The 12,640-nt window shown below is 49.8% G+C and overlaps 1 protein-coding gene and 1 long non-coding RNA gene across 5 annotated transcripts in view; one reads left to right on the top strand and one right to left on the bottom strand.

The window, feature by feature from the left end:
* The window catches only part of LOC139226262 (uncharacterized), a 73,439-nt gene that overhangs the window by 42,978 nt on the left and 17,821 nt on the right, over positions 1 to 12,640 (bottom strand). The window lies entirely within an intron of this gene.
* The window catches only part of aldocb (aldolase C, fructose-bisphosphate, b), a 30,646-nt gene that overhangs the window by 6,604 nt on the left and 11,402 nt on the right, over positions 1 to 12,640 (top strand). For 2 of the 3 annotated variants that reach the window (XM_070856889.1, XM_070856890.1), the window contains exons 2-4: positions 3,230 to 3,376; positions 5,427 to 5,638; positions 7,339 to 7,393. In XM_070856889.1, coding sequence (XP_070712990.1) covers positions 3,265 to 3,376; positions 5,427 to 5,638; positions 7,339 to 7,393 — 379 coding nt within the window. In that variant the 5' untranslated portion in view covers positions 3,230 to 3,264. Of the gene's footprint in view, positions 1 to 3,035; positions 3,056 to 3,229; positions 3,377 to 5,426; positions 5,639 to 7,338; positions 7,394 to 12,640 lie in introns of those variants that run through there. The other variant, XM_070856888.1, reaches the window with a different exon arrangement.

Genomic DNA, 12,640 nt, shown 5'->3' with positions numbered 1-12,640 from the left:
GACTTGGACAGGTTAGGTGAGTGGGCAAATGCATGGCAGATGCAGTATAATGTGGATAAATGTGAGGTTATCCACTTTGGTGGCAAAAACAGGAAGGCAGATTATTATATGAATGGTGACAAATTAGTAAAAGGGAAGGTGCAACGAGACTTGGGTGTCATGGTACATCAGTCATTGAAAGTAGGCATGCAGGTACAGCAGGCAGTAAAGAAAGCAAATGGCATGTTGGGCTTCATAGCGAGAGGATTTGAGTATAGGAGCAGGGAGGTCTTACTGCAGTTGTACAGGGCCTTGGTGAGAGCACACCTTGAATATTGTGTGTAGTTTTGGTCTCCTAACCTGAGGAAGGACGTTCTTGCTATTGAGGGAGTGCAGCGAAGGTTCACCAGACTGATTCCCGGGATGGCAGGACTGACATATGAAGAAGGACTGGATTGACTAGGCTTATATTCACTGGAATTTAGAAGAATGAGAGGGGATCTCATAGAAGCATATACAATTCTGATGGGATTGGACAGGTTAGATGCAGGAAGAATGTTCCTGATGTTGGGGAAGTCCAGAACCAGGGGACACAGTCTAAGGATAAGGGGTACGCCATCTAGGACCGAGATGAGGAGAAACTTTTTCATCCAGAGAATTGTGAACCTGTGGAATTCTCTACCACAGAAAGTTGTTGAGGCCAGTTCATTGGATATATTCAAAAGGGAGTTAGATGTGACCCTTACAGCTAAAGGGATCAGGGGGTATGGTGAGAAAGCAGGAAAGGGGTACTGAAGTTGCATGATCAGCCATGATCATATTGAATGGCGGTGCAGGCTCGAAGGGCCGAATGGCCTACTGCTGCACCTATTTTCTATGTTTCTATAACACTCCTGTGAAGTGCCTTAGGATGTTTTACTACATTAAGACGCTATATAAATGCAAGTTGTTGGTGTGATGACTTGTGGCAACTCTCTCTTGACCCTGGTAGATCCCCTTTTCCTCCCCTACCCCCTGTCTGCCGCTCCTGCTGGGTCACTGCAAACACTTCCATCCACTTGTGGGACTGAGAGCTGTGGTTCAGGAGGGTTTTGCCGATCAGAGGAGATCTGCACAGCATCACTCATCACCTCAGTAAATGCAGCCAAAGGCCAGAAATCAGCGGCAAACCTGATTCGCACAGGAGAAAGGGAAAATGTCTGCCTGTGCATCTGAGAGAAAATGGTGGACTGTGCAGAATTGGCTGCCTGCTGGGAGTGGGTAATCCTTTATTGATGAGGGAGATTTTGGTTACAGTTTGATGCCAAGACTGCGGTGATTGGGAGGGGGAAGGGAACTAGAGACAATACATAACTGATGGGTACAGGGAAAATGCTATTGTCCAGGGGCTGAGAACTGCAGCAGCAGCAGCAAAGCCTACAGCCAGGATATAAATAAACCAGGCCATGCACAGGCATCAGCACCTGCCAGATCCTCGCACTCTATTAATGTCGGGCCAAGACCATCTTCTGTGTTTACAGATTCTGTAGAACATTGGGGAAGAGGGGAAGCTTTTTAATTGTCTTTGTTTCAATTAACTTTCTCTTTCATCATTCCTGAGGATGGTAACTCCATGATGGGCCACGGTTCCACAGGCTGCCCCCTGGGACCCGGGTCAGGGCCCGGGCTGCCCCCTGGGACCCGGGTCAGGGCCCGGGCTGCCCCCGTTACATTGTCTAACCAGGGGAGGTGATGCTACAAAAAAAGCAGAATCTGTTGAGAAATTACAAGGTCGACAATGTGGGTGTGGAACCCTTATTCAGAATGGGAGAATATTACAGCTGAGCAGCACTTAAAAAGAAACAGAACACAGGGAGGGGGGAAGAACAGGAAATGGTTAAATGGTCAGTGATAAGAATATGAGGATAGATAACCCCGGCCAATCTCTGTAACCTCCTTCAGCCCCACAACCCTCAGCTCTTGGCTCTCCTCCAATCCTGACCCCTTGCAAGTCCCCGCTTTTAATTGCTCCACCATTGGCGACCTCCAGCTGCCTGGCTCCTATGTTCTAGAACCCCTCTCCGCTCCTTTTTGAGACACTCCTTAAAACCTACCTTTTGACCAAGATTTTGGTCATCTGTCCTAATATCTCCGAATGTGGCTGTGTCAAATTTTGTTACATAACACTCCTGTGGCCTTGACATTCTTTTTACGTTCAAGGCGCTATATAAATGCAATTTGTTGCAAGTAGAAAAGGTCGATGAAAAACTGACAAAATGGAGAGGCTCCAGAGTTCGAGGAAAGCAAAGATGGAGATGATTCTGTATGGATGATTGTAGAGTGGTAGTAGGTTATTGGTCCATGGAGGGCATCAGTCGAGCTTGATCCTGCCATTGACCAATATTCACATGCACGCAATTTCCAATTAGCATTCCTGGGCAGTGATCAGGAGCATCGGAACAGGAGGAGCCTGTTCCACCATTTCATTAGATCATGGCTGATCATTACCTCAACTCCACGCCCGCCTTGATCCATAAATCCCTCAATACCTTTATCTAATAAAAATCTGTCAATCTCCGTCTTGAAAATTTCAATTGCCCCCAGCATCTACAGTCCTTTTGGGGAAGAGAGTTGCAGATTTTCACTGCCCTTTGTGTTAAGTGCTTCCTGATCTGGATGGCCTGGCTCTAATTTTAAGACTGCCCAATATATTTCCGAAGCCGATATATCCCCCCTGAGGGCTGGGGCCCAGGACTGGGCGTAGTGACTCCGGACGGGATCTGCCCAGAGCTCTGACCAGCTGGAACATCACTTCCTGCACTTTGTATTCCAGACCCTCGATGAAGGCCGACATTCCATTAACCTTTTGATTACTGTTTGTACCTGTGCAAAAAAGTACATTTACCAGCAAAGACACTTGTGAATTTGTAGCCTGAGAATCTATTTGACTGCAGTGGAGCGAATAAATCAACATTCTGGGCCCCCTCCCCCCACTTCAACTACCACTCCAAACTGCCTGCATTCCTGTGAGCAGCATTACAATAGGCTTTGGTTGTCATGAGAGCATTTCACATCTCCCGGCAGCTGCAGTGAATGTGTAAGTGGCAAGTCGACTAAATTCAGATTTTCTTTTAAAGTAATGCAATGGTGATGTTTGGGATGGGAGGGTGCTGAAAGCTGGGGGGGGGAGGGGAGGGGGGGGGACTGTGGATCCATTTACTGATGTGCTGATTTGGGAGTGACCTGTGGATTTAACATTCCTTTCTTCCAGCTTTGGCCACACACACACACACACACCATTTGACGATGACGCACCAATTTCCCGCACTCTCCCCAGACCAGAAGAAGGAGCTGTCTGATATCGCCCTGCAGATCATCTCTCCTGGCAAGGGCATCCTGGCTGCAGATGAGTCTGTGGGTTAGTGTCTGCTGCCTTTCGGGTTCCTGCTTCTGTGTTTGGGTGGGGCGGGGGGGTGGCACGATTCAACAGAATTGGCCTCGAGTTCCCATCGCTCTACAGGTGGCCTACTCCTGTTCCTATTTCTTATGTTCTTGTGTAATGATGCCAGCTTCAGTGAGTGTGTAAACGGCTGCATGTTTAACCGATCACCCACTGAATCCAGGCACCTGAGAAAACCGGGCTGGTAAATTAGTGGTTGGAGCTATTGAGTAGAGCACTGATGCGAAAGACCCCCTCCCCAATCCCATAGTATAAAACAAAGACCACCCCACAGTCTCTGTCTGCTATCCAGGAACTTCCCATCTCCTGATCCATAAGTATGTTAAGCGGGAGTGTATCTAAAGTGCCAGTCCGGGCAAAACATTCAACAGCATTGTACCCCTTCGCCAGCGCCGAACACGGAATCCAGACACTTGGGTCTCGTGTCTCGTGTCTCGTGTCCCTGGTGAGCTGTCACTTGGGTTCAGCAACACATCATTGTATTGATGAAGTGCAGCTTTTGAGTTCAAAGATATGAAATCTCTTTTTTGCCTGTTTTGGACAGTGGGATGACATTAGGGAGAACATAAGAATTAGGAGCAGGAGTAGGCCATATGGCCTCTCGAGCCTGCTCTGCCATTTAATAAGATCATGGCATTTCCAATAGATAGGTCCAAGCCATTATTCAGTATCTGCAATTGTGTGTCTGCCCTTCAGCATTTGAAATGGAGGGTATCTGTATTTGCTGTTTCTCGTCTCTTGCTCTCTCTGCTTCTCCTGAAACAGTTGCCTCTTTGCTGGGCCATGGCCCCACGTTGGTACCTCGTCTGCCATTTGTGAGGCTAGACAGGCAATACAACTGTGGGAGGTAGTGAGTGGAGTCCTCACCAGATACGCACTTTCCAGCAGAGGATATAATTGTGGATGGGTGCCGTCTTTCCTCTCTTTTTATACCAGGGTACTGAGGCCAATTGTCTCTCGGAGTCGAGGATGACTTGCTTCCACACTGATGAGTTCTCGGGTGATTGAGTCCAATGCGGGACCTACAGTCTCTGTCACAGGTGGGGCAGACGGTGGTTGGAGGAACGGGTAGATGGGTTGTCATGCGCTCCTTCCGCTGTCTGCGCTTGGTTTCCGCGTGCTCCTGGTGAAGTGAATCTGTTCGGCGCCTTCCCGCATGCTTTTCCTCCACTTTGAGCGGTCTCGGGCCAGGGATTCCCAGGTGTCGGTGGAGATGTTGCACTTTATCAAGGAGGCTTTGAGGGTGTCCTTGAAGCGTTTCCTCTGCCCACCTGGGGCTCGCTTGCCCTGTCTGAGCTCCGAGTAGAGCGCTTGTTTTGGGAGTCTGGTGTCGGGCATGCAAACGGTGTGGCCCATCCATTGGAGCTGGTTGAGCGTGGTCAGTGCTTTGACGCTGGGGATGTTGGCCTGAGAGAACACTGATGTTGGTGCACCTATCCTGCCAATGGATTTACAGGATTTTGCAGAGGCAGTGTTGGTGGTACTTCTCCAGTGCTTTGAGGTGCCTGCTGTACATAGTTCATGTCTCTGAAGCATGTAGGATGGCGGGTATCACTAATGCTCTGTAGACCATGTGCTTAGTGCCGGGTTTGAGGTCCTGGTCTTCAAACGCTCTCTTCCTCAGGCGACTGAAGGCTGCTCTGGCGCACTGAAGGCGGTGTTGGACTTTGTCATAGACGTCTGCCCTTGTTGACAGTAGGCTCCCGAGGTATGGAAAATGGTTCCCGTTGTCTAATTTGCTAATCGCAGGGCAGTACTGTGTGGTGGGGGCAGGGTGGTAAAGGACCTTTGTCTTATGGATGTTTGGTGTAAGGCCCATGTTCACATACGCTTCTGCTGTGGTTGCGATCAGCCAGCACTGCACAGGCCAGGAATGGACGTTGGACCCGTGTGTGTGTGTGTGTGTGTGTAGCCGAGTACTACAGCACACTGCATGTGTCCACCGTACCATCACACAGCCTGCACATTTTATTTTTTTAATAAGTAGCATCCTGTTCCTTTTTCCTAGGGAGCATGGCCAAGCGTCTGAACCAGATTGGTGTGGAGAACATTGAGGAAAACCGCCGTGTCTACCGGCAGATCCTGTTGACCGCTGATGACCGGGTTAAAAGCTTTCTCGGAGGTGTCATCTTCTTCCACGAGACCCTGTACCAGAGCACCGACGATGGGACACCCTTCGTAGACGTAGTCAAAGACAGGAACATTGTCGTGGGGATCAAGGTAAGTGGTCGGAGTTTCTGTTTATCCCCTTGAACAAAAGACCGGGACTGAACCAGACCATTCGCTGGGGAGCGGTGAAAGAGAACAGCCCCTCCCCTGGAGGCGGGGCAAGGGGGACTTGGACTCCTAACTAGCGAGTGCTGCCCAAGTGCCTTTCCAGTTGCTGCTTACAGCTGATGCAAAAAAGATTTTCGATTGCTCCTCTTCTCTCTGGAGCACGAGGTGGTCTCTCTCTCTCTCTCTCTCTCATCAGAGCCAAGTAGCGACAAACCAGCAGGACTTCCACTGGGAATGTTTGTGCAGGCTTTGTGAAGTTTAACTGTAAACGTTCTTTGATTCCCTGAGCCTACTGTCCTGCAGCCTGCGGGGACACCAGTTGCTCTTCGATTTGTGAGCATAGCACTGGAGGAGGTTATCGAATCTTGCAGCACAGGAGGCCGTGCAGCCCCTAGTGCCTGGCTGGAGTTGAGCCAGACGCTCCTCCACGTGAAAGGACAGAAAATCAAAGGGTGAGCCACACCCTGGCGTGCTCATTGATTAGCAATCTGAATTTTGTTTGGAGCAAACTGATGTGTGCAGAACTTTCTATTTTGATCCGACTTGTGCTGACGTCTCCAAATTGTACCACTGAGCGATCTGCATCTGGCGTGCTGTAGGGGTACTTGAACTCTCCGAGGATGTAGATGTAGCTTGGTAGAACCAAGACTTGGGAATCCTCAAGTATTCACGGGACTAAAAAGCTTTAGCAGCGGAGCACTGGTCAGCCTTCTGCTGCTTATCCAAGTGGGGCCAGTACTCGGCACTGTGGTATCCAATAATTCAAATTTGTTTAAGTGCTATTTCTCTCTCTTGCACTCTGCCTCTCTCCCCCCCCCCCCACCTCTGTGTGCATCTCTCTCTCTCTCGAAAGGTAAGCAGCTAGTTGCCAGTGTGCTGTCTATCCCTGCAACCACCCCACCTGTCCACATAACCATCTACTGCTCCTGGAGTTTACACTGAATCAGCTCCCTTAATCTCAAAGTTAAACTCCTAGAATCAGTTTTGAATGTATCTGATCCTGCTGCTGGGATAAGCCAGACTGATTTTAGTGGTGTAAACACTGGAAGCCGGGTTACTGATCCAATCTCCCTGAATCCGAATTAAAACGGCGATTCTGAAAGTGGTTTACATGTGGACTTGCCTGAGGAGCAGAAGTCGGCCATTCAGGCCCTTGAGCCTGTTGTACCGTTTGGCTGACCTGTACAGCAATTGAAATTCTGACCGTTGCTCAATATCCCTCGATACCCATCCCCCAACAAAAATCTAATCCATCTAAGATTCTCGTTCCTGAGCTGCAATCTGTGTTGCAGTTTAGTGACGAGGGTGATCCCTTCTGCAGGGAACTAGAATCTGTGAATCTGAGAAAATACCTCGTCCTGTGTCACACGAGCCGTAAGCTACCCTTCAGCAGTCCTGAGGCTTGGATAGTAAGATATTCGAACGGGGTACGGCAAGTCAAAGGAAGGAATGCTTTTTTAAAAACTGAAATATCTCCATCAAAATCAATGCGGCAGGGTACAGAATCCTAAATAATAAAACCAGCAAACATCTTGCGTTAAATAATTCAGATGTTTCTTTGAATGTTTGGTATAAATTATAAATGTCAATATTGTATTTGAAACCCAAAACTTCTCGGACTAAGAGCTGTCCTGTATTTCCAGGTTGATAAAGGTGTCGTCCCCTTGGCTGGAACCAACGGAGAAACTACCACTCAAGGTAGAGGAGCCATGCGGTGTGATCAGGAACCGTGGGAGGGGCAGGAGCTGTGGGATGGGATGGGGGGGCGGGGAGAAGGGACAAGAGGAGGAAGAGGAGATGGGGGGGGGGAAAGAAGGGGGGAGGTGGGGGGGAAAGAAGGGGGGAGGTGGGGGGGAAAGAAGGGGGGAAGTGTGGGGGGGGGAAGAGAAGGGGGAAGTGTGGGGGGGGAAGAGAAGGGGGGAGGTGGGGGGGGAAGAGAAGGGGGGAGGTGTGGGGGGGGGGAAGAGAAGGGGGGAGGTGGGGGGGGGGAAGAGAAGGGGGGAGGTGGGGGGGGGAAGAGAAGGGGGGAGGTGGGGGGGGGAAGAGAAGGGGGGAGGTGTGGGGGGGGGAAGAGAAGGGGGGAGGTGTGGGGGGGGGAAGAGAAGGGGGGAGGTGTGGGGGGGGGAAGAGAAGGGGGGAGGTGTGGGGGGGGGGGAGAAGGGGGGAGATGTGGGGGGGGAAGAGAAGGGGGGAGGTGTGGGGGGGGAAGAGAAGGGGGGAGGTGTGGTGGGGGGGAAAGAGAAGGGGGGAGGTGTGGTGGGGGGGAAGAGAAGGGGGGAGGTGTGGGGGGGGAAGAGAAGGGGGAGGTGTGGGGGGGGGGAAGAGAAGGGGGGAGGTGGGGGGGGGGGGGAAGAGAAGGGGGGAGGTGGGGGGGGGGAAGAGAAGGGGGGAGGTGGGGGGGGGGAAGAGAAGGGGGGAGGTGGGGGGGGGGAAGAGAAGGGGGGAGGTATGGGGGGGGGAAGAGAAGGGGGGAGGTATGGGGGGGGGAAGAGAAGGGGGGAGGTATGGGGGGGGAAGAGAAGGGGGGAGGTATGGGGGGGGGGAAGAGAAGGGGGGAGGTATGGGGGGGGGAAGAGAAGGGGGGAGGTATGGGGGGGGGAAGAGAAGGGGGGAGGTGTGGGGGGGGGGAAGAGAAGGGGGGAGGTATGGGGGGGGAAGAGAAGGGGGGAGGTGTGGGGGGGGGGAAGAGAAGGGGGGAGGTGTGGGGGGGGGAAAGAGGGGGGGGGGAAGAGAAGGGGGGAGGTGTGGGGGGGGAAGAGAAGGGGGGAGGTGTGGGGGGGGGTGAGGAAAAGAAGGGGGAGGTGGAAGAGAAGGGGGGGGAAGAGGAGGGGGGGGAAGAGAAGGGGGAGGTGGGGGGGGGAAGAGAAGGGGGAGGGAGGAAGAGATGGGGGGGGGGGTTAGAGAAGGGGGGGGTGAGGGGGGGAAGAGAAGGGGGGGTAGGGGAGATGTATGTTGCATGGGGAGGTCATTAAAGTGTGCACTGCCGGGATGGGCAGTGGTTACATATCTATATGTTTAAGCAGTTACTGTTCTTTTGTGAATGAACTGATTAGAATTCTAACTACTGATCACTATTTTCTAATAGACTCCCACCTTTTCCCATTCACTTGTTAACTCTGGAATCCCCTAACCAAACCCAGTTCCATTCCTGATCGAAGTCTCCTCTGTCCCATTGAAATTCTCTCATTTCCCAGGTTTGCCTCCCAGTAACATTCCTGGAATATGTTGGCGTCTGGCTGCACTTTCTCAAACATTTAAGAACAAATTCTGCACTGCAGTAACTCTAATCTGCACTCCAATCTGATCGAGGAGTTGATTGTGGCCTTTTATTTTGTTTTCTGTGGATCTAACGGGCTGCTCTCTCTCTCTCTCTGTCTCTCTCTCATGAGGTGGGGGGAGAGTGCTGACTCCTCAAGGTCTCCACTTCTCATTCCAACACATCGCTAAGTGTGACTTCTTGTCTCAGCAATGGCTTCCCCTTTGGCTCCAGAATTGCCCCACCCAGTGTGGCCCTGGTCCGTAGAGACCATGAAGGTCTGTGATTTACGATCTAGCCTAAATTAGCTCAGCTCAACCAAGGTGAAGCTACGTTGGTCTCTGAGCGCTGGGCCTAGAAGGCTATATGTGTTTTGGGAAAAGTCAACAACCAGTATTCCTGCTATGGGTCACTTTGCTGGCTTGAGGTACCAAAGGGTGAATGGTGCCCACAGAGCTGTATGTAAACATGTACCAGCACCTTTAGAGCTTGGGATAGGTGGGGGGGCAGTGTGAAGGGCCAACTCTGAACCCAGTGCTGGAATGCTGTGTCCAGCAGTATGTCTCACGAGGTTGCAGTTCAGGTGTGACCAACACCTGCCTAGTGTTCATGGCAAAAGTGCTGTTTGCATCAGTACACATAGAAACATCGAAATTAGGTGCAGGAGCAAGCCATTCGGCCCTTTGAGCCTGCACCACCATTCAATATGATCATGGCTGATCATTCAACTTCAGTACCTCTTTCCTGCTTTCTCTCCATACCCCTTGATCCCTTTGGCCGTAAGGGCCATATCTGATTCCCTTTTGAATATATCTAACGAACTGGCCTCAACAACTTTCTGCGGTAGAGAATTCCACAGGTTAACCACTCTCTGAGTGAGGAAGTTTCTCCTCATCTCGGTCCTAAATGGCTTATCCCTTATTCTTAGACTGTGACCCCTGGTTCTGGAACTCCCCAGCAACGGGAACATTCTTCCTGCCTCTAACCTGTCCAATCCCGTCAGAATTTTATTTGTTTCTATGAGATCCCCTCTCATTCTTCTAAATTCCAGTGAATACAAGCCCAGTTGATCCAGTCTCTCCTCATGTCAGTCCTGCCATCCCGGGAATCAGTCTGGTGAACCTTCGCTGCACTCCCTCAATAGCCAGAATGCCCTTCCTCAGATTAGACCAAAACTGAACACAATATTCTTGGTGTGGCCTCACCAAGGCTCTGTATAACTGCAGTAAGACCTCTCTGCTCCTATACTCAAATCCTCTAGCTAGGGGGATCAAGGGGTATGGGGAGAAAACAGGAATGGGGTACTGAAGTTGCATGTTCAGCCATGAACTCATTGAATGGCGGTGCAGGCTCGAAGGGCCGAATGGCCTACCCCTGCACCTATTTTCTATGTTTGTTAACCTGTGGAATTTCCTACCACAGAGAGTTGTTGATGCCAGTTCATTGGATATATTCAAGAAGGAGTTAGATCTGGCCCTTATGGCTAAAGGGATCAAGGGGTATGGAGAGGAAGCAGAAAAGGGGTACTGAGGTGAATGATCAGCCATGATATTATTGAATGGTGCAGGCTCGACGGGCCGAATGACCTACTCCTGCACCTATTTTCTATGTTTCTATGTTTAAAAAGTGGTGTTACATTAGCTACCCTCCAGTCCATAGGGACTGATCCAGAGTCAATAGAATGTTGGAAAATGACCACCAATGCATCCACTATTTCTAGGGCCACTTCCTTAAGTACTCTGGGATGCAGCCCATCAGGCCCTGGGGATTTATCGGCCTTCAATCCCATCAATTTCCCTAACACAATTTGCTGACTAATAAGGATTTCCTTCAGTTCCTTTTTTTGCTAGACCCTCGAACCCCTAGTATTTGTGTCTTCCTTCGTGAAGACAGAACCGAAGTATTTGTTCAGTTGGTCTGCCATTTCTTTGTTCCCCATTATAAATTCACCTGATTCTGACTGCAAAGGACCTACGTTGGTCTTCACTAATCTTTTTCTCTTCACATATCTATAGAAGCTTTTGCAGTTAGTTTTTATATTCCCTGCAAGCTTCCTCTCATACTCTATTTCCCCCCTCCTAATTAGACCCTTTGTCCTCCTCTGCTGAATTCTAAATTTCTCCCAGTCCTCCGGTTTGCTGCTTTTTCTGGCCAATTTATATGCCTCTTCCTTAAATTAGGGATTTAACACTATCCCTAATTTTCCTTGTTAGCCACAGTTAAGCTACCTTCCCCATTTTATTTTTACTCCAGACAGGGATGTACAATTGTTGAAGTTCATCCATGTCATCTATGAATGTCTGCCATTACCTATCCACTGTCAATCCTTTAAGTATCATTTGAAGTCTATCCTAGCCAATTCACGTCTCATACCATCGAAGTTATCTTTCCTTAAGTTCAGGACCCTAATCTCTGAATTAACTGTCACTCTCCATCTTAATAAAGAATTCTACCATATTATGGTCACTCTTCCCCAGGGGGCCTCGCACAACAAGATTGCTAATTAGTCCCTTCTCATTACACAACACCCTGTCTAGGATGGCTAGCTCTCTAGTTGGTTCCTCGACATATTGGTCTAAAAAGCCATCCCTAATACCCTCCAGGAAATCCTCCTCCATCGCATTGCTACCAGCTTGGTTAGCCCAATCAATATGTAGATTAAAGTCGTCCATGATAAATGTCTCATTTATTGCACGCATCCCTAATTTTTTGTTTGATGCCATCCCCAACCTCACTACTACTGTTTGGTGGTCTGTACACAACTCCCACTAGCGTTTTCTGCCCTTTGGTATTCCGCAGCTCTACCCATACAAATTCCACATCATCCAAGCTAATGTCCTTCCTTACTATTGTGTTAATTTCCTCTTTAACCAGCAACGCTACCCCACCTCCTTTTCCTTTCTGTCTATCCTCCTTGAATGTTGAATACCCCTGGATGTTGAGTTCCCAGCCTTGGTCACCCTGGAGCCATGTCTCTGTAATCCCAATTATATCATAATCGTTAATAGCTGTCTGCGCAGTTAATTCATCCACCTTATTACGAATACTCCTCGCATTGAGGCATTGAGGCACAGAGCCTTCAGGCTTGTCTTTTTAACTCTCTTTGTCCCTTTAAAATTTTGCTGTAATGTGACCCTTTTTGATTTTTGCCTTGGGTTTCTCTGCCCTCCACTTTTACTATTCTCCTTTCTATCTTTTGCTTCTGCCCCCATTTTTTTTTTCCCTCTGTCTCCCTGCATAGGTTCCCACCACCCCCCCCTTCCATATTTGTTTAACCCCTCTCCAACAGCACTAGCAAACACTCCCCCTAGGACATTGGTTCCGGTCCTGCCCAGGTGCAGACCATCTGGTTTGTACTGGTCCCATCTCCCCCAGAACCGGTTCCAATGTCCCAGGAATTTGAATCCCTCCCTCTTGCACCATTCTTCAAGCTACATATTCCTTTTGGCTATCCTGCTATTTCTACTCTGACTAGCACGTGGCACTGGTAGCAATCGTGAGATTACTATCTTTTGAGGTCCTAATTTTTAATTTAACTCCTAACTCCCTAAATTCAGCTTGTAGGACCTCAACCCACTTTTTACCTATATCGTTGGTACCTATATGCACCACGACAACTGACTGTTCACCCGCCCTCTCCAGAATGCCCTGCAGCCGCTCCAAGACATCCTTGACCCTTGCAACAGGGA

Source organism: Pristiophorus japonicus, chromosome 16 (assembly GCF_044704955.1).
Source record: "Pristiophorus japonicus isolate sPriJap1 chromosome 16, sPriJap1.hap1, whole genome shotgun sequence".
Classification (NCBI taxonomy): Eukaryota; Metazoa; Chordata; class Chondrichthyes; family Pristiophoridae; genus Pristiophorus; species Pristiophorus japonicus.
The sequence above is the reverse complement of the archived record's forward strand: the minus strand, read 5'-3'. Positions and strand labels throughout refer to the sequence as shown.